Source organism: Lepisosteus platostomus, chromosome 3 (assembly GCF_059453375.1).
Source record: "Lepisosteus platostomus isolate fLepPlt1 chromosome 3, fLepPlt1.hap1, whole genome shotgun sequence".
Taxonomy (NCBI): domain Eukaryota; kingdom Metazoa; phylum Chordata; class Actinopteri; order Semionotiformes; family Lepisosteidae; genus Lepisosteus; species Lepisosteus platostomus.
The window spans coordinates 50,095,222-50,121,074 of NC_142613.1; the positions used below are offsets into that span (position 1 = coordinate 50,095,222).

Here is a 25,853-nt window from a genome sequence, read left to right on the forward strand (position 1 = left end):
TAAAAAAATATTTCATATTCACTCTCCAAACTGCATGAAATAACAGTTTATCATGGCTTCTATATTGTTAAACTGAGATATGTAAAATTATGATGAACTTTTAAAATATAATAATAATAATAATAATTGCTTACACTTATATAGCAATTTTCTGGACGCTCCATTCAAAACACTTTACAGGTAATGGGGACTCCCCTCCACCACCACCAGTGTGCAGCCCCTCCTGGATGATGCGACGGCAGCCATAGTACACCAGAACGCTCACCACACATCAGCTATCAGTGGGGAGGAGAGCAGAGTAATGTAGCCAATTTATAGAGGGAGATTATTAGGAGGCCATGATTGGTAAGGGCCAATAGGAAATTTGGACACCCCTACTCTTTTCAAGAAGCACCCTGGGATTTTTAATTACCACAGAGAGTCAGGACCTCGGTTTTATGTCTCATCCGAAGGACGGCGCCTTTTTACAGTATAGTGTCCCCATCACTATACTGGGGCATTAGGACCCACATAGACCCCAGGGTGAGCGCCCCCTGCTGGCCCCACTAACACCTCTTCCAGCAGCAACCTCAGTTTTTCCTAGGAGGTCTCTCATCCAGGTACTGACCAGGCTCACACCTGCTTAGCTTCAGTGGGTTGCCAGTTGTGAGCTGCAGGGTGATATGGCTGCTGGCGTGAAAATATAAATCTGATGGCAAGCTCATGCTAATTTGTTCCAAATAAAAGTGTGTTTTTTTTTTCTGTATTAATAATACAATGGAAATGCTAAAGATACCCTAAATGGTGTTGTTTATCAGATGTTCGGGAGGTGGTCAAGCTCTAATCTCACCCTTCTGCTCACTTATTTATAAATACTCACTGGATGCCCAGTGCGCATTTTTTTTCTAGCAAGCAGACTTTCTGTCTCATCAGCGACATTCTATCGTCTTATCAGCTCTCACATACAGCAAGACCCTTACCTTTATCTTCTTCTCCTTCTCCAAACCAGGAATGGAGCCTCCTTTCGAACAAACACTTCTACAGACTCTAATCCTCCACAGAAAGCAACTGGCTGCCCATGCCCGCCATGCTGTCTGCTCTTTTCTTTCAGTTTCTCCTGATGTCGTCAACCCTCTCTGGAACTCTGATGAACCGCGGCCCCTTCATCTCTCCCTTTATTTTAGGCCCTTCTCCCTTCTTCTAATTCTGCTGTCCGCCTTTTCGTTCTCTTTTCGGACGAGTATCCAGTCATCCGAATGAGTGTCCAGTTCACCGCTTTGTCTCTCCCCTCTCCCCAGTCCTCCTGTCCGCTGTCCTTCGGGGAGCCCCCTTGCCAGCTGATGGGGGCGCAGGGCAGCAGTCTGAACTGGGTCCAGGCTGCCTCGCTCTCCGCCCTCGCAGGTCCTGGTGCCAGTGGCCCAGGCCGTGACAGCGGATCCCAGTTTTGGCCGCGTTTGTTGGGGATAGCTGATGGACTGTCAGGAGTCAGGAGTTGGACTCGGTCACTTTTTCTATCTGTCAGACCAGTCTCAGGTCATTGCCCTGCTGAAATTTGTGGCCCAGTTTTAGGTTCTTGGGTCACCCAAGCAGGTTTCTCTCTAGGATTCCCTGTTTCCTTACATGAGAGTAGTTCTCTCCCTGTCCTGTCAAATGGCCCAGACTCTGCTGATGACAATCTGGCCCATAACATAATGGTGCCATTATCGTGCTTGACTGCTGAGCTGGCGCAGTCTGTGTTTTGTGCGGTCTTGGGTCTTTGTCAAGTATAACACTATGAATTTATTTTTGTCTCATCACACTTTCTGCCATGTACAGTTTAAGCTTTTTTTTAAGTATAAGCTTTAAAATGAGTTCCTTTCAGGAAAGGGTTTTTTTCTATGCTGCTCACCAGCTTTGTGCTGGAACTGGGACATTCTGTCTGTGAACACTGATTCCCATCTCAGACACAGAACTTCGCAAGTTTTCTAAGGTCACTGTTAGCTGACCAGTTACCAGTTTCCAGCTTGCCTGAGTGCTCAGTTTGGAAGAGTGGCCAAGTCTCGGTAGAGTCTGGGTGGTGTGATGCATATTCCGCTTTTTGGTGATGTACTGTACATCATGGTACTCAAAGGGATAAGTAACCTTTTCCTGAGCTGTGCCTTCCTTACTGCTTCTGAAGGAAACATGACTTTCAAAAGCTCTTTGATCCTAGCTGTCGATATTTTGTGCCCAGTGTGAGTTGTGGCTTGAAATGTAATATCTATCTAGGGAAAATACAGGGACAGGTCCATGTACTCTGGTGTCAAGTTTTGTTTACATACAGACAACAATTACTCCGGGTTTGTGACCTTTCAAGCTTCTCCTTTGCAACTGAATAGATTTACATTTGCAATATCTAAACCACAGAATATTTATGCAATCGAGAATTGTCTTTAAAAATGTAATTTATTTACATATTATCAACATTTTCAGATATATCAGTGTGGGGTAGATTGTGTGGATTCTAAATCTTATATCTTATTTAAAAGTGTCATGTTAGCAAACTGGCACAGAGTGTTCTGCAGCAGAAAACATTGTGAATACCCTTAAAGGCACTGTACAGAATATTTTAACATTTTGCAGATGTAAAAATGTAAAACATTATGCATTGATAAGCACTAGCCTATTTTTTACTAAGTGTAAAAGAAGTCTAAAATATCTTACGAAACATAAAATGATCCCAATATTTTATAAGAAGTACAGTTTGAATTTTACTTATGTATAATGCTTGCTATAGCATTGTTAATAACGATTGGAATCCCCTTAATATTAACAGGCTGGTATTTTTGTTCTTCTTTAGAGGTCAAAATGAAAAAATAGTCCCAAGTCTTCGCTATATCAGTCTTCAGCAAAAAATGAAAATGAGAAGTCTCTCAGCGTTGCACATAATTATATTTCCCAGGTGGCAAAGGATGTGTCGGTGAGGCTACATCACGAACTGGAGAATGTGGAAGAGAAACGTACAAAAACTGAGGAAGAAAATGAGAAGCTTCGACAGCAACTGATTGAAGTGGAGGTCACTAAGCAAGCTCTGCAGAATGAACTTGAAAAAGCCAAAGAAGTGAGTTGTTAATTTTTACAGTATGTAGTGTAAAAAGTGTAAATGTGATGTATATGTAAGTGTGTTTATATGTAATGTATATTTGAGTATTTGTTGGAAAAAATGGCTGAATTCAAATGTTTGATGGCTTAAGTTATGTTTCCAGTAACAATTTTAATCTGTTTCAGAAATCCCATTTATGAAAAATACATCCACATCAAATCTAGTGAATAATGCCACTTAGATTGTTGGAAAACAGATCTAAGCCACTTTTTTAAGATTGCGGGCAAGAAGAGTAAAGGATGTTTTGTAATGAGCACAGTTCTCACTCCCCTCCTATCTGCCCTGAACTAAACAGCGAGGACTGGCGCCAAGTGCTCTCTGTTGTGCAGAGCACAGCTGGGAAGACCGTGCTGCAGAGTACTGCAGTGCTGCTGGAGATATTCCTTTGCTGCCTATACAGAGCGGTGCTAGACTTACAGCAAAAATCGTGGAAATATAGGAACACTAAACACTGCACTGCGGCCTTGCATCGCCTGCATTAGAGTGATGTCTTGTACTGTTACTGTATGTATGCTAATTACTCTGCCAAATATAATTGAACACAGTACTAATAAACACTCAGATTATATTTCACCCCTCTTGTTTATACTGGCTCTTACAGAAGCAGACTTTTAGGCTATGTCATTCTTCTTAGGTTGATGGGTTCAGGCACATTCATTGGTTAATAATAGTGTCCATAGCTGCACTGTGTTTGATGAAAACGTTCACATAGCTTTATGATCATGTATAGTCTTAGTTAATTAAAAAAAAAACAATGGAAAGGGGATTCAACTACAATATGATGACTCTGAATACTAATTGGAATTCCAGAGTGTAGTTAGACTTAATTAGGATAGTGCAGGCGAGTGTAGATAGACTAAATTAGAATCATTTAAATTGTAGTTAAACTAAAGTAATAACCTGCTGCAACATTAGTATTTAAAATGAAAAAAAGCCACTGTTTAAATAAGTATCCAGTAAACGTAGATCACTGGCTTTGCCTTTCAGCGACTAATACAAGTGCTCTACTTTTGATTCTAATAAATATGGATTTTGTGTGGCTTTGTAATAAAACTAAAGTGTGATGTACAGTGCTGTAGTAACCTCTAATACTAATATGTGTCATATTAAGCAAAAAACATGTTTTAACATTTTTATTCACACAATTGCTACCTTTCAGTCCTTTCTTCAGAATTTGCCCCTCAGTGTTTTCATTGTTAGTTTCATCCTCACCTTTTCTTTATCCGTTTTTCCAGCCCCTGCTCTTGTCCTCCATACTTGTGAAAAAGCGTACATTCTCTACAGCGTACCTGTGTGTATATCATTCCTGTTTTTCTCTTCATTCTGGAACGAACCACGCTATCGGACCTACCCACTCTAATCTCCGCTGTTACGTTTATCTTTTTACATTGGCCGGTTTGGCCCGAAAGGCCTTCACCTTGTGTACTGCCATTATTTCCCTGGATGACAGTAAGAAAATATCAGGCCAGCAGAAAAGAAAGTGTCAGTGTTCCTTTAATGAGTATTGGTGCACAGCTTTAAAAAAAAAAGTAGTCTTGGTGTCTGAGAATGATTGGGGAAAAAAGCTTTGTGAATCCCAGGGCATTGTAAAAGGTCTCTCCTGATGGTGCTGACTGCACTTCCCCGATGCCTACCAGTTACTTTGTGTATATAATAGTATTATGTCAATTATTCCAGTCCTGTGTTTTGAGGTTTAGTCATCTCATTACTAATCACAGAAGGACAGCAGTGAATTTCACAGCTTTCTTTTTTTGGGTTGTGATGTCACTCAGCCCACCCCCCCAGTGGTGACAAGTCATGTGACTCCCCCAACAACAAAGGCACTGTATCTGAGGAATTAAGCCACCTCAGATGTGCCTTTCAATGGCACAGACCGGTACAGACAGAGCGCAAACGAATGAAACTGGTTCGGTTCTCCTGCCCCATTCTGGGGGGTAGTGACATCACATCCCAGAAGAAGTAAGGAGCTATATCTCGGGAATGAAAGAAGCAACAAAACAAACCAGCACAGGAGGAGCACAAACAAATCCATGGGTTTCATCATTTTTTGTGCTGTTTGTAGAGTTGTGAACTTCCTGGAGACATAATACCTGAATGTTTATAAATCCCATTGGCTTGCCTTAAATTTGGATTGTTGCAGTTTGGGGGTAATTATAATATCAGTTCCTCAGTGTTCCCTAACAACGTGATTAAAAAATCTGCTGACAAAAGGGGTTTTTCTGTCATGTGAGTTGCTTACAACCCAGACAACACCCTAATTAAAATTACAGACCTGCACTTAAGAAAACAGCTGGAAGATACTGAAGGAAATGAATCTGTGGTATTCTAGAATCATGGTTTGTCTTGCTGAATGGGGGTGCTACAGTACCTCTGTCTCGCTGTTAAAACATAACATGGTCGTGAATTGAATTTATTCAATTACAGGCTATATTTCAAACAGCAGTTTGTTGCACTCATGTTTTCCTGTGTGTTTAAATCTTTTGTCAGCTGTCACTGAAAAGAAGAGGAAGCAAGGATTTACAGAAGTCAGATAAAAAGAACGTACAGACCCCAACAGAGGTAAAAGCAAATACAAGTGGTGTTAGAAATATTAAGTACTATCATAAACAGCGGCAATGAATGTCATTTAGATCAGCAGTACTGGTGTTATACAGTACGTGATGCCTAGATTAAAAGTATTGGAGCTTTAACAGTATAATGAACTCTCAGATATTTAGTATGGTTATAAATGACTAAAGTGCTCGAAAGATGTTCAGAATATCTAAACATGTAAAGAAAATTACTGTTATTTCTTGAGGTGATTATTAAAGCACAGTTTGGAGTTCATGCCTTGACAGCAGTACTGAATCATACCCACACCCTGCCCAGCTGCTGGTGGATCACATGCAGCCCCAGTCGCACTACAAGAAGCAGCTTGTACCTCTGACGTCACTGTAATATATAACTGCTGTACCTCCTTATACCTTGTGAAAACATGCCCTGTGTGTGGTACCCAGTTTATTTTGACTTGTTATCCGATTCACTCTTAGTCTCTTGTACTAATTAGAGCTATACAATAGTAGCCCACTTTCTGGCCACAGGATCTGAGTCCATATCTATATTTAGTCACAGAATAATGATCAATATCACATCGACATCGCATGATGTTGATTCTGAACTGAAAGTACCTTTAGATGAAATGAGATCTAGTTGTATTTGTGAATCACTTTGTTTCGTTTTTGTTTGCTTTTACTCAAAATTGACATGTAAATGTAACCAAAAAGGTGTGTGACGTTTATTTAAAATCGGGATTGTGCCACTATAAAACATGCTTGCTCGTTACAAAAAAAATGTTTTGTCCGTTCCGTCTTCAGGAAGACAATGAAGACTTAAAATGTCAGCTTCAGTTTATAAAGGAGGAAGCTACCCTGATGAGAAAGAAGATGGCAAAAATTGACAAGGAGAAGGACAGGCTGGAACATGAGCTTCAGAAGTACCGCTCTTTCTATGGTGACCTGGACAGCCCACTGCCGAAAGGTGAGGCAGGAGGTCCCCCGACCACAAGGGAGGCAGAGCTCAAGCTTCGTCTGAGGCTGGTGGAGGAGGAGGCCAATATCCTCGGCAGGAAGATTGTGGAACTAGAGGTGGAGAACAGGGGCTTGAAAGCCGAGCTGGATGACCTACGGGGCGATGAGTTTGCGGGGGCCGTCAACCCTTCCTTTCGGGAGCAGAGCGAGTCGATCTCCGAGCTGCGGCAGCAGCTGCAGCTCGTGGAGGACGAGGCCGAGCTCCTGAGGCGAAACTTGGCCGACCTGGAGGAGCAGAACAAGAAGATCACTACAGAGCTCAACAAGCTCAAGTACAAGGCTGGCTCGCACGAGAGCTCCCGGCACACGGACAGCGCCAAGACGGAGGCCCTCCAGGAAGAGCTCAAGGCCGCCAGGATGCAGATTAATGAGCTCAGTGGCAAAGTCATGCAGCTGCAGTACGAAAACAGGGTCCTGATGTCCAACATGCAGCGCTACGACCTGGCCTCCCACCTGGGGATCCGGGGGAGCCCTCGAGACAGCGACGCGGAGAGCGATGCCGGGAAAAGAGAAAGTGACGACGACTCCCGCCCCCCTCACCGGAAGCGAGAGGGGCCAATTGGTGGGGAGAGCGACTCAGAGGAAGTACGCAACATCCGCTGCCTGACGCCCACCAGGTCCCTTTACTCTGCTGAGGGCCGTTTCTTGCCCAAAAACTTTAAAGACCGCCAACAGATGATCGATATCCGCATGGAAGCCGAGCGGCTCAGCAGGACTATAGACCGGTTAATTTCCGACACCAGTACCATCATAGCCGAGGCCAGGATCTATGTGGCCAACGGGGATCTCTTCGGCAGGATGGACGAGGAGGATGACGGTAGCAGGATACGAGAGCACGAGCTGCTCTACAGAATCAATGCGCAGATGAAAACCTTCCGCAAGGAGCTACAGAGTTTTATAGACAGGCTGGAGGTCCCGAAATCTGACGACAGGGGAGCCGAGGAACCTCTGTCTGTAAGTCAGGTAAATGTATTTGTGCTGACGGGCCCAGTAGGTTTAGTGATCAGACTGGCCTTCCCCACCACATTTGGATATTCTTTATTGAGGGTGTATACCCCCTTAAAGGTTCTTCCAAATTATTTAATCGCATAAACCAGTATTTTGGATGAGCTTGAAAAGCCTTTTCTTCACACAGGAAACATTTTCTATAGATAAATAATAATAATGATAACGTCACTTTATGAACTCTTTACAATTTCTTGCATTAGGGATTTGTCTTTTCGCATACCCCAGCTTGCTCTCCATGAGACACACAGACAGGGAGAGAGAAGCTTGGGGTCAGAGCGCAGGGTCAGCCATTGTACAGCACCCCTGGAGCAGCTGGGGTTAAGGGCCTTGCTCAGGGGCCCAATGGAGTAGGATTCCTCTGCCGGCTGTGGGATTTTGAACCTTCCAGCCACAGGCGCGGATCCTTAGCCACAGAGCCACCGCTCCGCCCAAGATAATCCAGGAGTTAGACCTTTAGGGACCCCTTGAGCTGTAGTGGAATAATTCAAGTGCAGAGAATAATTTTCTCTCCCACTATTTGTTAGGCAGAGTTAGGTACTGTATGTCGTATATTATGTGAAACATGTAGTTCTATCACTTGGCCAGTTTGAAGGTATTTCAGTTTCATAGTAATTTTATTGTTAGTTTGTTTGACTGATGTTTTCATCCAAGTAACTTTGGATGGGTAAAAATGTATATTTTTATACCCATTTATACAGTTTAGTAAAAGTAGTCTATGTAAACTAACTTGCTCAAGGGTTCAACATCAGTGCGCCACCTATGATTTGAACAAAAGATCTTTGATTTTACGATTCTAAAGGCTTTAGTCTACAAGTGTCTACTTCTAATTTACAACTGAGGTCTTTCAGGATGCATTAATATTAAATGATTAAGTAAGCTCTAGCATATTTCTGAAGAGAAAGCTCAATTTTCTTGCTATGTTTGCTATTGCTTGAGATCATGCTTTGAGAGCACAATCTAAATCCACAGCGCTTAAAATTGGGGATGAACCAGGGTTTGTAAATTAAATTGCCATTAAAGGTTTCACTTTCAATCATAAAGTAATGAAAAACACAAATATTCTTCCATGTTTGAGAAGCTTCTTTTTTAAAACAACAGGAGCTTTTCAAGATTTTAACGAAAAAACACTTGATCAAATCCGCACAAATCTTCTTGTCTGACAAACCCTCAAGTTCAATCCCTTGAACTTAAAATTTTACATTTATTTATTAAACGTTTGATGTGTTTTTAAAAATAATTAAGTCATTTTAAAAGACGTTTTTTCTGTGTATTTGTATGTCCACCTTACAATAGTGTAGTCACAGCAGTTTTAAAACACTTGAAAGACAGATCCAGTTCCTCATTATATACTATTTTAAAATGGGTTGATTACATGAAAACTTAAAAATCACAAAGATCTTTGTAATTTTAGGGTTCCCAAGTAGCCTTACACTTAAAGAAAGCAATAGTTCTTTTTTCTGATGAGAGGGAAGGGGTTTTAACAAAAAAGAAAAATTGAAAATGTCACATGTACAGTATGTAAGGGATACTCCCAATGTGACGTTCATAAAAGCAGCTCACAGATTCTAAGGACATGATTATCTGTAAAACAAAAAGCATGATTTCAAACATAATAGGCTTTGACAAGCATCATCATGATCCTCCACCTCATCAAAGATGTTAACTGGTGCTGCTAGTTTAAATCAACTAATAACTAAGTTTAAAACACAATTATAACTGTCCTGAAATGCCTCAGGTTATTGTACTGATTGTTAATCCAGTATGAAATGTATTTGTGTCTTCTGTGTTCTGCATACATTTCTAATTCTGTGTTCTGCTTGGCCTCCTCTAATTAACACTTGTTTTATCTTATCTCTTGTATTTACCTACCCAGATGTTTCAACCTATTATTTTACTTATTCTCATTCTCGTCTTATTCTCCTCACTTTCCTATGCCACCATATTCAAATTGGTCTTTCTGTTTACACTTTTTTTTGTCCTGTAAATCCCATCTCCTTTAGTGTAGTGCTGTTTTGTTTTTTTTGTTTGTTTTATTTATTTTCAACACGTCACCAAGGTTACACGAAGTACAGGAAATATTGTTTTTGCATGGGCCACCGCTCTACAACCGATTATATGCTTATGAATAACACTGGAGACTGCAAACTTTATACCATGGCACATTCTTCATTAACAGGTATGTGGATTACATTACTAGACCTCTAGAAAACAAATACTTCAAATGCCCTGATTTACAGTACGAGCTGTCCATTTGAATTAATAGTACTTTCTATTAATTTGATATAGTAATTCAGGACTGTTTGTTAAGTTTTATAGAGATATTTATCTGTACTTAAGGAACCACTCATATGAACTAAGAAATAAGAAATGAAATGTATGTAAATCTTTAAAAATCGTATTAATCATTTTATACATTGTATCTGATAGCATTCTGTCCATGTGATGTGGAATTTACAGTCTTTATGTTAAATAAGCTATATGGCAACATAAGTTAAACTAATTATCGGCCACTGCTTAAGTAATGAATTATGTGATGAAGATGGTAGGGCAGAACATTTTGTGTACCTCTGTCCACCCATCAAATTTTAAAATGGGGTATTTTCCCAGTGCAATCATTTTGAAGACCAGAAAATCCTTTCAAACTGTGTGTTCTCAGTTAACTAAATCCCTTCTACATAATTAGGGAGGTAGAAAATATTATACAAACTTATAATAACAATAATCAGAATTAAAATACAGGTACTGTACGAAGTTGTGATTCTATATAATTTCCCTCAGTGGTTGGTGCACACAGTTAAATTGTGCTTAGTCCCTCTGTCTTCTTTAAGTCTAACCATATTTTCAGTGGTTTTGCGACTTCATTATTGTTATCCCCGCAGGATCCTAATAGATCATGATTCTTTTTTTTAACAACCAAATTTAGGGACCTAAAGGAAAATGACTGATTCCTCAATGGCAGCAAGTAGTAATGTAAAAAAATCACTGAAAACAGTGAGTAGAAGGGGAATGGATTGAGAAGCAAAGTATCCGAAAACGTCTTAGGAATCAACAGTGGGATAATGTGCATGTGCATGGATTTTTAAAAGGAACTAGCAGGCCATGCTCTGGTATTTTCTGGCACTGACAGTAGCTGCTTTAAAGAACAGCTCTGGAGTGATTTCAAGAAGAAAGTTTGTGCCAACTACATTCTAATGGAAGCTGCTGAACTGAAGCAAAGTGCCTGCTTTTAAAAACTCATGCTGCTTGCAAATGAGTTAAATGAAGATCCTGCTTTTCAGGAAATATAGACTTAAATAAAACTAAACAGTATATCAACATAATTGCAACTATGGCCTTTCCTTCTTGGAACTTTAAAAGTAAGATAAAGTTGTCAATAGGTGAGACTGAAAGATTTGCTTGATTGCTGTTGGCCAATTGATTTTGTTCTTCACAGTTTTCTTTTGAAAAAAAACAGTGCTATAAACATCAATGTTGTGGTTGTGTAAACCAGGCACACATTTTCTACGCTTTATTCACTTTAGTTTATGCATTTTTAATGCAAGTCATCTGTTTTGCTATTTTTCAAGTCGTATGTCATATTCTTTAACTGCCAGCATAGTGAATACTGTTTTAATTGAGAATCTAATGAGTAAGCCTTTCACAGAACTTTAAAGATATTTAACATTTATATGGGTTATGAATTATGCTCTGGAATAAGTGGAAAGAAGAAAACTAACTGAACATAAAAAGTTGAAGGTCTCCTCATAAAAATATGGTGCTATAAAAAGAGTAAATAATAGGAAAAAAAATATTTCCTAGTTCCTTCTGATTGGAAACAGGCAAGATGCTACTAGTCATCGCAAGCCTTTCCTAACACGTCACTATAAAAGAGGGATTGAAGAAGGCGAAACTATGCATTGCATACAGAAGCACCTCTGAGTAATCCTGGGCAAGCAAACCTTAGAATGATTAGTCATCTCCTTCAATTCCAGAACCATCTGTGTACTGGAAAATATCTCTGGCAATCGTGAGCAAATTCAGTTTTTACCTTAATACTCAGATGTTCTCTTTTACCATCTCCACCTGGTGATATCTATAAGGACGGTCAGTGCCTTACACAAGTATTCGGACCCCATGGTGTCCCATTTCCTGATATTTCAAAGTGATGCGCACACATTGTTTTAACTTGTAACTTAATGCGTTATATAAGAAGTCTGAATGTTCGAACTGAAGACTTCTAATTGTTTGTTACCGTAAATGTCGAGCAAAACTGATGAGAAAAAATGGAATACATTAGCCCCATGATACATAAGTGTTGAGACCCATGAATTCAATATTTGATGGAAATCCCCTGTTGCTGTGCTCCTTTAGGGTTCATTCGGATTCTTCAACCTCACGTCTTATGCAGCAGTGGCAGCAGTTACAACCCCAAGTCTTTTTGGCTTGAGTCTCTACCAACTTTGCACACGGCCGTGCTGCATGAGCGCCCATCCTTCTGAGCTGATTTGCTCAGGGTCTCTCGAGTTACTGGGGAATGGGGAATCGCTTGTGAATGGTGGTTTGCACTTTTTCCTCAGATTCCCTATAGGATTCAAGTCAGGGCTTTGGGCCACTCAAGGACATTACCTTTCTCAGTCTTAGGTCCCCCCAGTGCGGCTTTGGCCTTGTGCTTTTAACCTTCCTCCTGCTGAAACGTGTATTTTTGCCGCAGTTTAAATTCTTCAACAGAGCGAAAACGGTTTTCCTCCGGCGTTTGCCTGTGCTTGTTCCTTTCGTTTGTCCTTCAGTCCTCACGCGCTTTCCACTTCCCCTGCTGAAGGAGGCCCCCCCCGCAGCACGATCCCGCCCGATGTGCTGTTTTGGGTTTGTGAGGGCTGTCAAGACGAAAAGGTTGCAGTTTGGGTTCGTCTGACAGCCTCGCCCTTTCGAACGTTTTTTCCGCATCGCTCGGGTGCTTTGTTGCAGACGCCAGGCGGGATACGAAGCGCATTTTCACTCTGCCACACAGGCCTTTTGTGGAGTGACTGGGATGTGTCGACTGTTGCACATTTCCCCCATTTCAGCCATTTCAGGCACTGTCTGAGTGGTATGAGGCACCTTCCTGTTCTTGATATTGTGTGGACCGTGTTTGCAGGTACAGTACATTCAGAGACGTCAGTATTTTTGTAGCCCTCTCCTGTTCTGTGCTCTTCAATGACTGTATCCCTGACTTGCTTTGAAAGCACCTTAGTCTTAATCATGGTAAGACTGTAAGCATTAAAACAACAAAATGTGACAACTACACAAGAGTCTGAATGCTTTTGCAGGGCACTGTACTGTACATGTACTGTATACGCAACAAGAATATGTATATACAGTGTAGTAACCGTGCTAAGTGTTCAAAAAACCCAAAGCTTTTGTAATTAAAGTTCTTCAGAATTGATGTTCTTCAGGCTATTATGAGATATTTGTATTTGTGTTTTTAAAAGCAGTTAAAGAGTAAATTGTTTATTAACATCATTCTCTCTATTATTCTCTGTTTGGATAGTTTATAAAGGCATGCTTCCAACCTAGAATTCTGAAGTTGTAATATAAATAGGTAAGTACTGTCAAACAAAATGTATATCAACGTTTCATTGTATGGTAGCAATGTACTGTAAAACACATGTATTTTCTGCCTTAGCACTTGGATATTTAACTTCCTAAATTACATATAAGAAAAAATGATGTTGAATGATTCTAAACTGCTGTTTGTAGGTATTACACAATATATCCAAATTGAAAAACTAATCCTGCAATTATATTTTAAGAACTTGGGCTTCATAAGTGTTTTGTAGCACGGCTGTATTAGAGGGCAGCTGTCAGATTATTGAATTAGATGTTTTTAGGTGCCTTTATTTGTCTCACACATTACCCTCTTGACCTTGCTTTTTTATTCTTGTAGTATTCTTGTAGTACAAAAATCCAGAATGATTTTTGTACTACACTGGAGAGGTTTTGATGTTACAAGTAATGATAATATTCCTACACTCTGAGCATATTGCCACACAGACACTTTACATACATGCATCTGACTGCTGTTGTATTCCAGCATGCACTGAGACCCGTTTTATTCTGTTACTCTGAAAGTGCATAGAAATGCCAGGATAATTATTCACGTCATTCACGTTTGTTTTATTTACATGAACACAATATTAGTCAATATATTTTAAATGTATTGGCCACTACAAACAGGTGCTATTTTGAGCTCTGGGGAGACAATTTAAAATAAAATGTCACACGACTTACCAAAGCCATTTTCATATTTTACTATTGCTCTGATTTGAGCCAACATTTAATTTAGAAGGATGTCATAAGACCAAATCTGCAGAATCCTAAAGAAGCGCAGCAACAGGAGTTCTCGCCCGTGTCGCAACGGGATGGACTGAAATAGCGCTGTAAACAGTGTGGCTGTGAGCGCGTACGCATAAACAGAGCTTCGTGACTACAGCTTCTCCATCATAGTAATTAAAAACCAGAATGGATTTGACTTTATGACACTCAACACTGGCTCCTGTGGCTATCACCTAATATCCTGTCTCATTACAAAGTCTTAAAATGTCCTGGACCGGGACTTGTTTACCCGACAATACGGACAGGGTCTAGAATTACACAGCCGACAAGGGGGGGGGGCGAGTTTTAATCCAACCTCTGGGGCTGTTACGTCACGCAGCAGCCAGCTGCTGTGAGGATGCTAACGTAAATGTTTTTCAACAAGTGAAGGCACTGGAGCTGCCAGAGAAACTTCAGAGCGCACATCCCTCTAACGCTTGTGTGGTGTCTGTTTCCGCTTTATAAAAGAGCTGCTCCAGAGGCTTTGGGATCATCGGGCCGGATTCCGCCTTCTGGACCGCAGTGTTATAATGCAACGGTTGCGTACTTAATTAAAAGTAAAAGACAAACAACAGGTAAGCCCCGGCTTTCGCGATTGCTGTGAAGGGGGTTCTCCTGACAATGCTAAAGATAACAATACTGAATATTGTAAAATGAAATTAAAAGCAATATCTCCATTATGAGAGCTGAGGTATTGTGTGTGTGGTGGTATTTGAAAATGGAAACAATACGTTATGTCTAATCCGATAATAAGACAAATATAGTAGTTTGATGTGTTAATTTGGGTCAGAAGTTTAAAATGTTGTGTACTGTATTTTGTATGTTTTCAGTGATTGTGTGTGTTGATTTATTTGCCTTTTTGGTGATTTGATTTTAAATTTGGAACTCAGACCCGTCCCAAGTTTATTTACTTTCTCGCTATAGCGTTAGAGTTGGGATGGCTGGGAAGATGTGAAGCATAGTTACAGGGAGATAAAAATAATCACAGGGTCTTACATCACTAGGTGTATTTTTGGTGACTTGCATTCTGCTAGGGAGGTCGTAGTTACTGGGTGTCGTTTGCAGTTTGAGGCAGAATGCATGTCCTTCTGAAGTCAGCGGGCGTATTGTGTATCAGCAAGAAAATAACGTTTGCCCTGAAACGTGATCCTATAACTAGCTAGCGCAGGGCTGACCAGTAGTGCAATGCGGCGTAAAAATATACCTATAAAATTTCAGAAGTTTTGCACCGGCATGTCTGACTGACCTTGTCGTGGTCACATGGAAAGAACAAATGCTTGTTGTGCAAAAGCAGCAACGGTAGCTGGACTGGAGATGACGGGAGGCGGGAGAAATGACCGGCTTTGGGTAATTGGAATTTGACACTGAGGACTGATTCAAAAATACCGAAAGACACAAGTGCATTTTTTTCAAGCTTGCCGGCGTCTGGGTGAGAAATGTGGAATGCGTTTGGAAACGGTCTACCCGTGCATGGGGGCGGTGGGTACGTGACCAAAGCTCAGGGATGGGAGTTTGTGCCCCTTTCCAGGTTAGAAAGGGAACGGGGCAGGGGGAAAGTTCGCAGTCCGCTCAGGACTTTCTCTTCCCCGGCTCCGGTCACGCAGTTTCACGAAGAACCTCAGCCAGGACTGGGAGCAGCATCCGAGGCGGCGACTAGAGCACAGACCAGCAGACTCGATTTCCAGGCACAGCATTCGCGTCTGAAAAAGAAATGCGAAGAGCTGAAGAAGCGCTACGGACGAGAAAAGGATGAATGGATGAGAGAAAAAGAACAACTATTGAGAGAAGTGGCTGATATACAAGTAATTATTTAAAGGGAAAGAAAGTGCAAACCAGAAAATGCCATTGAATAGTTTAAAAAATGAGAATTACACCGTTTTACATTAAAACTAAGTTATAAAAGGAATAACGTTATGCGAAGTACAGTACATAGCCTATTTGTTGTTGTTTTTTTTATTCACGATAGCTGTTATTTGGGATTTCATTCGTAGGGTGGGGAAAACAGAAGGATTTTGCTGGATTTAAGGTCCGTTTTGGGAGACGTTCAGTCGGATTTAAAACGGGAGGAGTCGAAGAGAAGTGACTTGCAGCTGCAGTACACGAAGGACCGGTGTGCTTGGGACCTAGAGAGAGCAGAACTGAAATGTCGCATCGCACAGGTACGGCCGCTGTAACCGCTGATCGCTGCCTTGCGTGTTTTGAACATTATGGTTAAAAAATTACAAATTCGAAGACTTTCATTTAGGTCATTTAAAGATAAAATGCCACTGGAAATTTTGTAAATCGTTTCAATGGGGGGTAATGTAGCACAGTATACACGTTACGAAACAGATTTTGTTCTGTGATTTTTAAGTTTGATTCTTTAAATCACAGTTTTAGAACGAGGGGTCAGCCACCTACGTCCTTCATTAGAGACATGATTAGACCATTTTCTCCTTGGCAGTGAATCAAACAGAGGATGTTCACTTATCTGCATGTGTCCTGTTGCTACTTCATTACTGGCTTTGAGATATTAAATTTGAAAAAAGGATCTTGCAGATTATGTTCTGTAGGTATATTGTAGTACCACATTTTAAGATAAAACTATGCAGTTCACAGAGGCTAAATTAAAATATATCTTGTTAGCTTGTTACAAAGTCACACCCTCTTGCTCCTTTTTTACCAGTGTTGATCTCTACAGGAGTTTGGATATGTATCTTCCATGAAGTTTGCTTTGTGTTGCTAGGAGATTTTCAAGGGGAAATGATTTGCATAGTGGTCTTGTTCTTGTGGGAATCTAATACATATTTCCCCCCAGTCTCTGTACGTCTCTTTTTCCTTCCACCTATGATAATCATAACACCTTTAAGGACAGGATGTTAACTGAAAAGAAGGGGTAAGATCTACAACTTTAAAAGAATGTCTGTTGAAGAAATACTATCTCTTCCCCTAGGAGTTTTGCATTGCAAAGAATGGCCATGCCATCTATTTTTAGTACAAGGTATACAGTATATGTCCGTTTCAGGGTTAGTGTGTCATGAAAACCACTCTTACTATTGGCATTGAAGTTTGAATGAAAGTGGTTAGGATGGTGCCTTTCAATTGTTTACTTTCAAGACTTTATAATCTGTATTTTGTGCAGTGAAAGGCAACAACAGCTAAGAAAGACAGTGGCTTTTCAACATGAATTGAGAACACTTTCATGTTCTTCTGATTTGTGGTGTACCCTCTCTCAGGATGAATCAGGCTGGCTTTGCGTGTATGCACGTAGTCCAACTTGTTTTTTTTCTGCAGCAGTTTCAACTTGTGTAATTTGCTGTGTTAGTTACAGTAGGTTACAAGACTGGATGAAAACATTGTATGAAAATATATGGTTCCTTTATTTTCCTTAATTGTTAAACCTTTCAAGATCAGACATGAGTCAGCCATTAAGTCATGTACAGACATAATATTAAAGGATATCTTAATAAGTCATCATTTTAAACAACATTTGTAGTCCAGAAGCAGGGGATTGTTTGGAGAGCCAGACTGTGAATGTAATCTCACACTTTTACCAGTAACCTCTTGTTTCTTTGCACTGGATATATGTTTATGTGGCAGTACGTCTTTTATGACAATTCACCAACAGATAAATATGAGGGTTATGAGAATATTATAAAGTAATGTGATACAATATTTTTAGTCCGTTATAAGAAGCAGCACAGTATGCTACCCAAATACCAGGATTTTAAATGTAAAATATTCAAAGAACTAACAGGTGTGCAGCTTTGGTGCTGGTGCTCTTTTATGAATGTGGCATTCAATGACGAATGAATAATGAATTAATAAATTAGTGCAGCACACACTTCACGTCATGTGAGTTTTTCCCTCTGTTCGAATCATTTGGGAAGACATTTTCTTTCCAGTTCTTCTTCCCCCCCGAGAATATAATACAAGACCCCGTCCCTCTGCATAACACAAACCAGGGGGAAGGAAGATGTCGGTTGTGCCCGTGTGTAGTCCTTGTATGGGTTTGTTGACAAAGGCTGTTTCATGTCTTCCCCCGGCGCCGCGCCGCAGCTGGAAGCGCAGCGGAGTAACGCGCGTCTGGACCAGGCGGGCCCCGGAGCGGAGCGGAAGAGGTTGCTGGCGGACACCCACACGGTGGCCATGGACCTGCGCCGGCAGCTGGAGCACAGCGAGCAGGGCTGGCTGAGAGAGAAGGGGGAGCTGCTGGAGCGCTTCGACGGCGAGAGGAGGGAGTGGGAGAGCCAGCTGAGGGACATGCAGCAGCGCATCGAAGAGGTGCGCCCGCTCAGCGCCCGCCGCCCTGTGTGCCAGTGGCCCGGCTCTGTTAAGCCCTCTGGCTCGTCTCCCCCGAGAAACCCCCCTGAGGGTCAAAACAAGAAAACAAATGTGCTGTGTGAACCTAAGCAGAACGTAAAACTGAGAATAATCCAAAATGCTTTAAACCTTGAAAGATGTTTTAGATTAAAAAAAAACGATGTGTTTATTAACTGCATGGGGAGCTGTGTCAGGGTTGTGCAGACTAGGCTGGTTTTGTACAGTGTCTTGAGGCGATTATGGCACATCTCTGTGTGTCAGGCGTCCTTGTAGTAACAGTCAGGGCAGATGTCGTAATGAAGAACAAAGCTCCGGTACTTTAAAGGATTATTGGGAAAAGGAATTTTAATTGGGCAATTTTATGGGAAAAAAAACCTGCTCTATATGAAAGCCAAAGTATTAAAGAAAGAGCAGTAGGGCATGCTAGTGCACAAGAAAGACTGCCTTTCTGACTGGCCTATATTTCACTGCTCTTACATTTACTGTTAGTAACCGAGAGTACCAAGAACTTGAAGAGCCATGTTGAAAAGCTTTGAAATCTATAACAGTTTAAGACGTACCGCTGTCAATAATTTCATGCTATTTACTGTTGAGAGAGCGGACACAGCCCAATAGGTTGTTTGAGGAGAAGGGTAGCTCAATATAGGCAACAAAGAAAGCCAGTTCGTTTGAAACAATCGCCAGATTGAGAAAATACGGTGTCTGTGAATGTTGAAGTCCGGTGATTTTGCCCTACAATGTCAAGGTGTGGAAATGTTTCCTTTTCGTTCAGCTGTACCATGAAGTAAAGGCAAGACGGGAGGGAGCTGTGACTGGGCAGGAGCATGGGACCCACGCCGAAGCACTGAGGCTCAATTTACATTCCGGCAGTTCTGGATCCAGTGGCCTTACCGGCCCTGCGGATCAAAGGTTTGACCATGTCACAGAGCACGACATTTCAGAGGCAGAGGAGACTCTTCGCGACAGTTCTGGACAGAAATTAAGCAGCTTTCCAGTGCCTATGGGAAACGAGCCATCCATCAAATCATCTAACAGCTTCCAAAATAGTAATGACTGCCAAAATAATGGGACATGTGGGAATGACAAAAAGAAATATACCGGCGCTCTTAATGCGGTGAGTAGCATAACGTCATGATAATCTACTGAAGTTTTGCTGAAGACGTGCAGCTGAAATTGGCCACTAAATATTCTTTGTGGTTCTTAGGCATTAAAGGAAATAGCAAAAGTAAGTGAGGAGCTGTGCAGCTATCAGGATGAAATAAGAAAAACAAGTCTCCATAGAAGGTAGTGTTTTTCTCATTTTTTCTCATCTCTTTTCAAGCAAACCTCAGGTCGTGTGCACAGTGACCTTCTTCAGTAGTTCTCTTCTGAAATTACTTTTCTTCCAAATAATTTTCTTTAACATGTTTATCCATAGAGTAAATGTTATAGCGTGTGCAGAATAGACTTTGAGGTTGTTCTGCACAAAATCTATAAAGAAAACTGCAAAAGTTCTATTTTGCTTTTTCCAAATTGTATGATAATTGAACAAAGCATTAAGTGTCATTTTAGTGTCGCTTTAGTGCTTTAGAGAAGTTTGAAAGGGCTGTTTTAGCTCATATGAAAACAAAATGAAACAACATGTGAAATAAAGAAAAGTGAAATTGAATGGCTTCATGTGAATGAGAAGAATACTGGAAAAAAATGTCCACTTTTTTCTGTTTGATTGTGTGTATTAGGAGCAGAACTCAGTCGACATCATTTATGAAGGAATTTGAGGAAGCCCAGAATATAAAGAACAAAGCTTTTCCACCGTTTCAATCAAACAACGGAGACTCGGCTTTGAATTCAAAATGGTCCGGAGATTTGAGTATTACAGAGAAAGAAAGCAACAGGATTAACGGGGTCAGCATGACCAGGGACTTGAATGACAGCTTTGGAAATGAAGCAGACTCAGGGACTAATCCGTCTCTGAGGAAGATAGAAGCCCCGCCGGTTCCTCCTCGCACAACATCCTGGTATTTAACGAGTTCGGCAGCCCCTGAACCTGCGGACCTTCATCTGCCTGAGTCCAAAAAAACCCGGGAGACACAGGAATCACTGAGTGAGAGGAAATGCAGCAGCCCATCGGTTCTGAAAAAGTTTGGAGCCATGCTTCAAGAAAACGAAGGAAAAACACTTACAGATTCTGGAATTTTTACCCACATCGTGCCTGCAGATCCTAAGTGTAACATTGGCTGCTGTCATAGTAGGTGGTCATGTGATATAAGTAGGTTTGGCAGCAGTAAGTCATCCACATATTTGCCTGTCCAAAAAAGTCTGTCGGACGCCAACATTTTTCCAGCTGATACAGAGTATTGCCCAGACTACAGTGCGCTTGAGAATGCCAGTTGCACAAACGTGCAGGTTCAGACTGTAAACAAAGACATTACAAGAAAATGGAACTCATCTTTCAGTTCAGCAGAAAGGGGAAAGTGCACCTTGGGCACACCTTCCACGTACATTGAAATGAGCACGCCAAAGAACAATGAGACTTTAGCATTGAAAACTGCTGAATTCAACAGAACTTTGTTCCAGGTGGATGCGAGTAGTGCTTTAGAGGAGGACAATGTGATGTTTGCTGCAGTCACTGCAAGTTCTAGACCCAGTGGTTTGAATGTAGACTGTGCACTTCGTTATACAGAGCATATGGATGCTAATCTCCGTAGTCCAGACAAAAAAGTCTCAGCCTTAACTGAGTGTGTACCAAATAGTCATGTAAATAACACTAGACTGAAAGGCCAGGGAATAAAAAATGTCTGTTCTCTCTGGGTTGACAACGCCAATGGCCAGCAGGACCTCTGGAGACCAAGCAACTTAGCTTCATGTCCTCGGCCAGTGGATCCAAGCTCCAATGATGGAGCTGTTGAAAAGACTCTGAAGGGCTTTGAGCAGTCCGCTCCTTCCTACCAGACTTCTAAATGTGGCTGTTGTCGGCAGCAGACCCCTAATTCTGGATCTTCCCAAACTCGGCGAGACAGCCTCGTCGAGCTCTTAGACATGCTTCAAGCCGAACACGAAGCCTCAAGACTTTCAGGCCCCAGACTTCCCAGCCCGAGACTTTCAGATACTCCTCCCGTGTGGTCGGATACGCACAAGGGGATGGAGCTAAAAAGGAACGAGGTTAGTCCAAGCTCACCTCTTACAACTAAGAACCGGTAGTAGCCGCTTACGATTTCCACGTGCGGTTGTGTTCAAAATAAAAATGCAATTTGTCTGGGGAAAAAAAAACTTTTAACTCTGGGGAAATAGAATTGGATTTATGTTACCACTTTTCACTCAAAGGATTCCAAAGCACTTCACATATAGCATGGCACCCACTTCATTTATGTAATGTTAAGTGCAGTGTCTTTATGGCTGTTATGAGGCATGCAAACCTAATGCATAGCAGATAAGATAGCGAAGTAAGAAACTGCTTCACCAGTTGTGGGAATGAAGCAGGGAAATGTAGGGAGGCCAGACTGTACAAGCCCGGAGTTTGCATAGTCAGCCCTGCCAGTCGGCAGCCTGGATACTGGGGCAACACCCATAGTCCTCTGAATCTTTAATGGCCAAGTACTGTACATCACATTTGGTTTAGTGTTTCATCTAAAGGATGAAAACTGTTATATTTAGCTTTTATCCCCTAATTGAGTAATTTTGCAGAGTAATTTCATGATTGGAAAGCACTGTTTCTTCCTTTGTCTACTAAGCATATGTATCCAGTTGTTCTCATATTGAGAACTCTCTTAAAGTCGTGATAAACCTTAATCCTGATTTGAGATGAGAATTTCCCCAGAGATATTTATATTAAAAATACACCGTTACATCATGTGAACCTTGTGAAATAATATTCCAAGCTCTTTTATACTTATTTACGCATAAAAGTCCAGACTCAGAAGAGCTTAGCTGTGGATACAAGTTTTCAGGCGTGGTAATCACTAAGACTACCACAGTAGTCATATGGTTTCATCTTGGGCCTGTAGCTGAATTAAGGCAGACCTGGTTCCATTTTTATTTTTTGTTGTTGAACAAGGTCATGCAGTCATTCTGTTTAATTTAAAGCCTTACTTGGCTCTTTTCCCCAGAGAGACTCAAACATAAATCCTAAGTGTAGATGTTTTACTTGTCCGAATCCAGGCCTCTACAGCGGCTCTCAGGTTAATTCTGGCGCTTGCAGTACAGTATGTGCTACAGAGCCTCAAGCAAACAAGAAGTCTTGAGCTTTATGATTAAGTCTTGAGTTAATCATCACAGGGCTTGAAAGCTATGACTGGAAAAGCCGTGTTGAGGTGTGTTGATGATTATAGTTTGCTGCTTCTATAATCATACTGCTGAGAAAGCAACCCTCTGGTAGAGCACTTTTTGTTAGAAAGGGTAATCCTGGGTCTCACATTTTATAGTAATACAATAATTGATATTTGGCACAATAACGACTGGATCTGGTACTGCCCCTGCTTTTTATTACCCTTTCAAAATGTTTTGGGCTCTTGAACATTATGGTAAAACATGTAAACAGCAAAATGTTTTCTTTGGCACTCCACTTTAAAAGATACAGTTCTAGGATCTATTCGAAAGGTTACAAACAAAATTGCCTCACATAGAAGATGTTTTTCATAAGTAGTCTTGTGCATTCATTGTGATAGAACAGGAATTGTGTCCTTTGGTCTGTAATTGATAAGGAATTGCCAAATAAAGACAGAAAAATAATGAGGAAAAAAGCCATGCAATCCCATTTGGTGTCTTCAGGAATGGAGAACCCATCACTTTTCAAAACTCATTTTCAGAGGCGGATGTTATTTTGTACCTAACTGATGTTGGTCTGGCGATAAGCATACAGTACACAGTTTGCTCTCTGCACATGACCTGCGTTCGTCTCTTCATCAGTGCCTTGTTGTAAAGGTGGGCTCCGCACCTATTGCGTGACAGAAACAGGTGTGGTGCTTTTGTTGTTGAGAACTCATGCAGTCTTCTTCTGCCGTCTCTTAAGGGCAATGATGAACCTCCCTCCTTTTCAACCAAGAAGAATTTCGCTCGACCCGCCCGGCCGGCAAACAGGCGTCTTCCAGCCCGCTGGGCCGCACGGTCGCCTTCTGCCTCTTCCGCGCAGAGACGCCATTTCTCCTTCTCCCGCCACCCAGCGACGGTCATCGTCTGAGCCCCGACGGACGCAGCCCGACCCCCGCCACCACCGCTAGTATACCTTATCGCTCTTTGACAATGCCTTTTATCTTCTGTAAATACTTAACTGTTATTTGTACTGAGCTATTAAGTGCTTTAATTGTGTACATCGACGTACGCAATATGTTTTTAGAATGCATTATTTAGAAATGGACAGATGATGCTTACTTCCGAGTCTCCAGCATTTTCAGTGGCCTACTGTACTTCTGTACTGATTTGAATCACAACATTCTACCAGTTGTTTTTTTTTCCTTACAATTTATTTAATTATAATCTTGTGTATATTCTACATCGTTCTGCCAGCGGCAGCCATGTCATTGTTACATGCATGCTAATGTGTTTGTTGCATGTCTGTGTTTATGAGTATATCAGACATTATGTAGGTTATTATTAACAGACAATAGACTGATATTGTACTTTTCACTAGCAGTTAACCATCTGTTTACTATATTGTCGTTCAACATGATTATGATATATAATACCAATTTTAAGTGTTATAGTAACTGACAGTGAAACATGTAATGAGAGTGACGTGTTTTATTGTCTTTTTCTGATAATAAATATTTCAATGCATTTATTAAAGTGTGTACTGCTGGATATTTTAGAAAAATAAAAACAACATCTTTTAAGCAATACTGTTTTGATGTGTATATATATACTGTTTCCCAGAGTAGGGAATAAGAACAGGCAATAGATGTCTGTTTTTAAATGTTAGCTCCCCTGCATATTGTACAACAGCTTTGTACTGATACAGCCACTCAGCCACTCGCGTCAAAATGCAAAAACACGTTTATTGTGTGGTTATTCGCTTTGAAATATGATATGTTTTTAAAGCTGCTATGTATATTTCACAATCAGAATCTAAAAAAAATATTACTTTTCATACACAGTTACTAATAATTCTGTATCCTGTATTTAATTAAAAAGAAAACCCAAAATTCTGTTAGTGTTACTGTACGGTACGACAAGTGCAGGAAAGCAAATTCACATACACATTCAGAGTCATTTTTATTTAAATAAAGTTATCTTACTTAGCGCCGTCCTTCGGATGAGATGTAAAACCGAGGTCCTGACTCTGGTCATTAAAAATCCCAGAGCGTTTCTCAAAAGGAGTAGGGGTGTAACCCCAGCATCCTTGCCAAATTTCTCATTGGCCTTTACCAATCATGCCCTCCTAATAATCCCCATCTCTGAACTGGCTTCATCACTGCTCTCCTCCCCACTGAGAGCTGGTGTGTGGTGAGAGTACTGGTGCACTATGGCTGCCGTCACATCATCCAGGTGGGGCTGCACATTGGTGGTGGTGGAGGGGAGTCCCCATTACCTGTAAAGCGCTTTGAGTGGAGTGTCCAGAAAAGCGCTATAGAAATGTAAGCAATTATTATTATTATCTGTATGTTTAGACACAGCAGTTCATTAAGGGTTCACTGTGCCACCTGGTGGTCTTACAAAGTAGTGCAGCCCTGCACCAGATTATTTGTAAAACAAAATTGTTGGTCGTTAACTTTCAATGTACCACTCCATGTGTCTTTCAGTGCTGCACAATACACCTTGAGCATTCTGAACGGCTGCATCTGTAATTAAATGATAATTGGCCATTGTTAGAAAAAAACTTCCAGTCTAGCAATGAGTCATTTGTGTTCCAATAAATGACAGGGAATAAAAGGTCAAAAACCTATTTGGATTTTACACGTAGAGGGGGACTTTCTATATGAGACTGGATACTTGTCATATGGACACAAATGTGGAAGTTTATTTGGAAAATAGAAAGTACAGATAAAAGTCCTGTTTTTTTTTCTTAACTTTCATTTGACATTTGTGGTATACTGTATACATACACTTGATATCTGAAATATATAATAAATCAGATATTTTTTATTATTTTAATCTGACAAGGCAACATAAATTGGACCACACATTATCAGTTAAATTGAACAAGAATGCAAAATTAACTTTCAGGTCCTTCGGCATTATTTTGACACTGCCGGTATGCTATTTACTTTTCTTATGTTTCATATTGTGCCAATGCATCAGACCATTGAAGAGATGTCTCATATCTAATACTTACAGTACATTTATGAAGCAAAACCTTACTTCACTGTGCAAACTGAATTCCGTTTGTCGTCACAGTCTAATGTATCTGTTGCAATGTCTCTCGTTGAAATGCTGTATCTCATCTCATTGGAATAGTGTTCCAGAAGCTGCAGAGGACACTTTGACTTTATAAAACAGCTTACTTCATAACAGATACCAGCATTTTGGACTGGTTTGACTTGGATTACTCATTTCAGTTATTGTATACATTATTCCTGTAAGAGGAAAGTCTGTCTTTAATTACAGTGCATGTCAATTCAAAAATTAACCTAACA

The 25,853-nt window shown here is 40.8% G+C and overlaps 1 protein-coding gene across 13 annotated transcripts in view; it reads left to right on the top strand.

Moving 5' to 3' along the window:
* The window catches only part of mtcl3 (MTCL family member 3), a 28,538-nt gene extending 4,421 nt beyond the window's left edge, over positions 1–24,117 (top strand). For 3 of the 13 annotated variants that reach the window (XM_088625919.1, XM_088625921.1, XM_088625920.1), the window contains 7 exons: positions 2,900–3,058; positions 5,588–5,659; positions 6,454–7,629; positions 9,548–9,850; positions 13,181–13,231; positions 14,473–14,579; positions 15,609–15,745. In XM_088625919.1, the coding sequence (XP_088482045.1) occupies positions 2,900–3,058; positions 5,588–5,659; positions 6,454–7,629; positions 9,548–9,658 (1,518 nt within the window). In that variant the 3' untranslated portion in view covers positions 9,659–9,850; positions 13,181–13,231; positions 14,473–14,579; positions 15,609–15,745. The other 10 variants (XM_088625930.1, XM_088625925.1, XM_088625926.1 and 7 more) reach the window with 10 other exon arrangements.
* Positions 24,118–25,853: the final 1,736 nt, after the last annotated feature.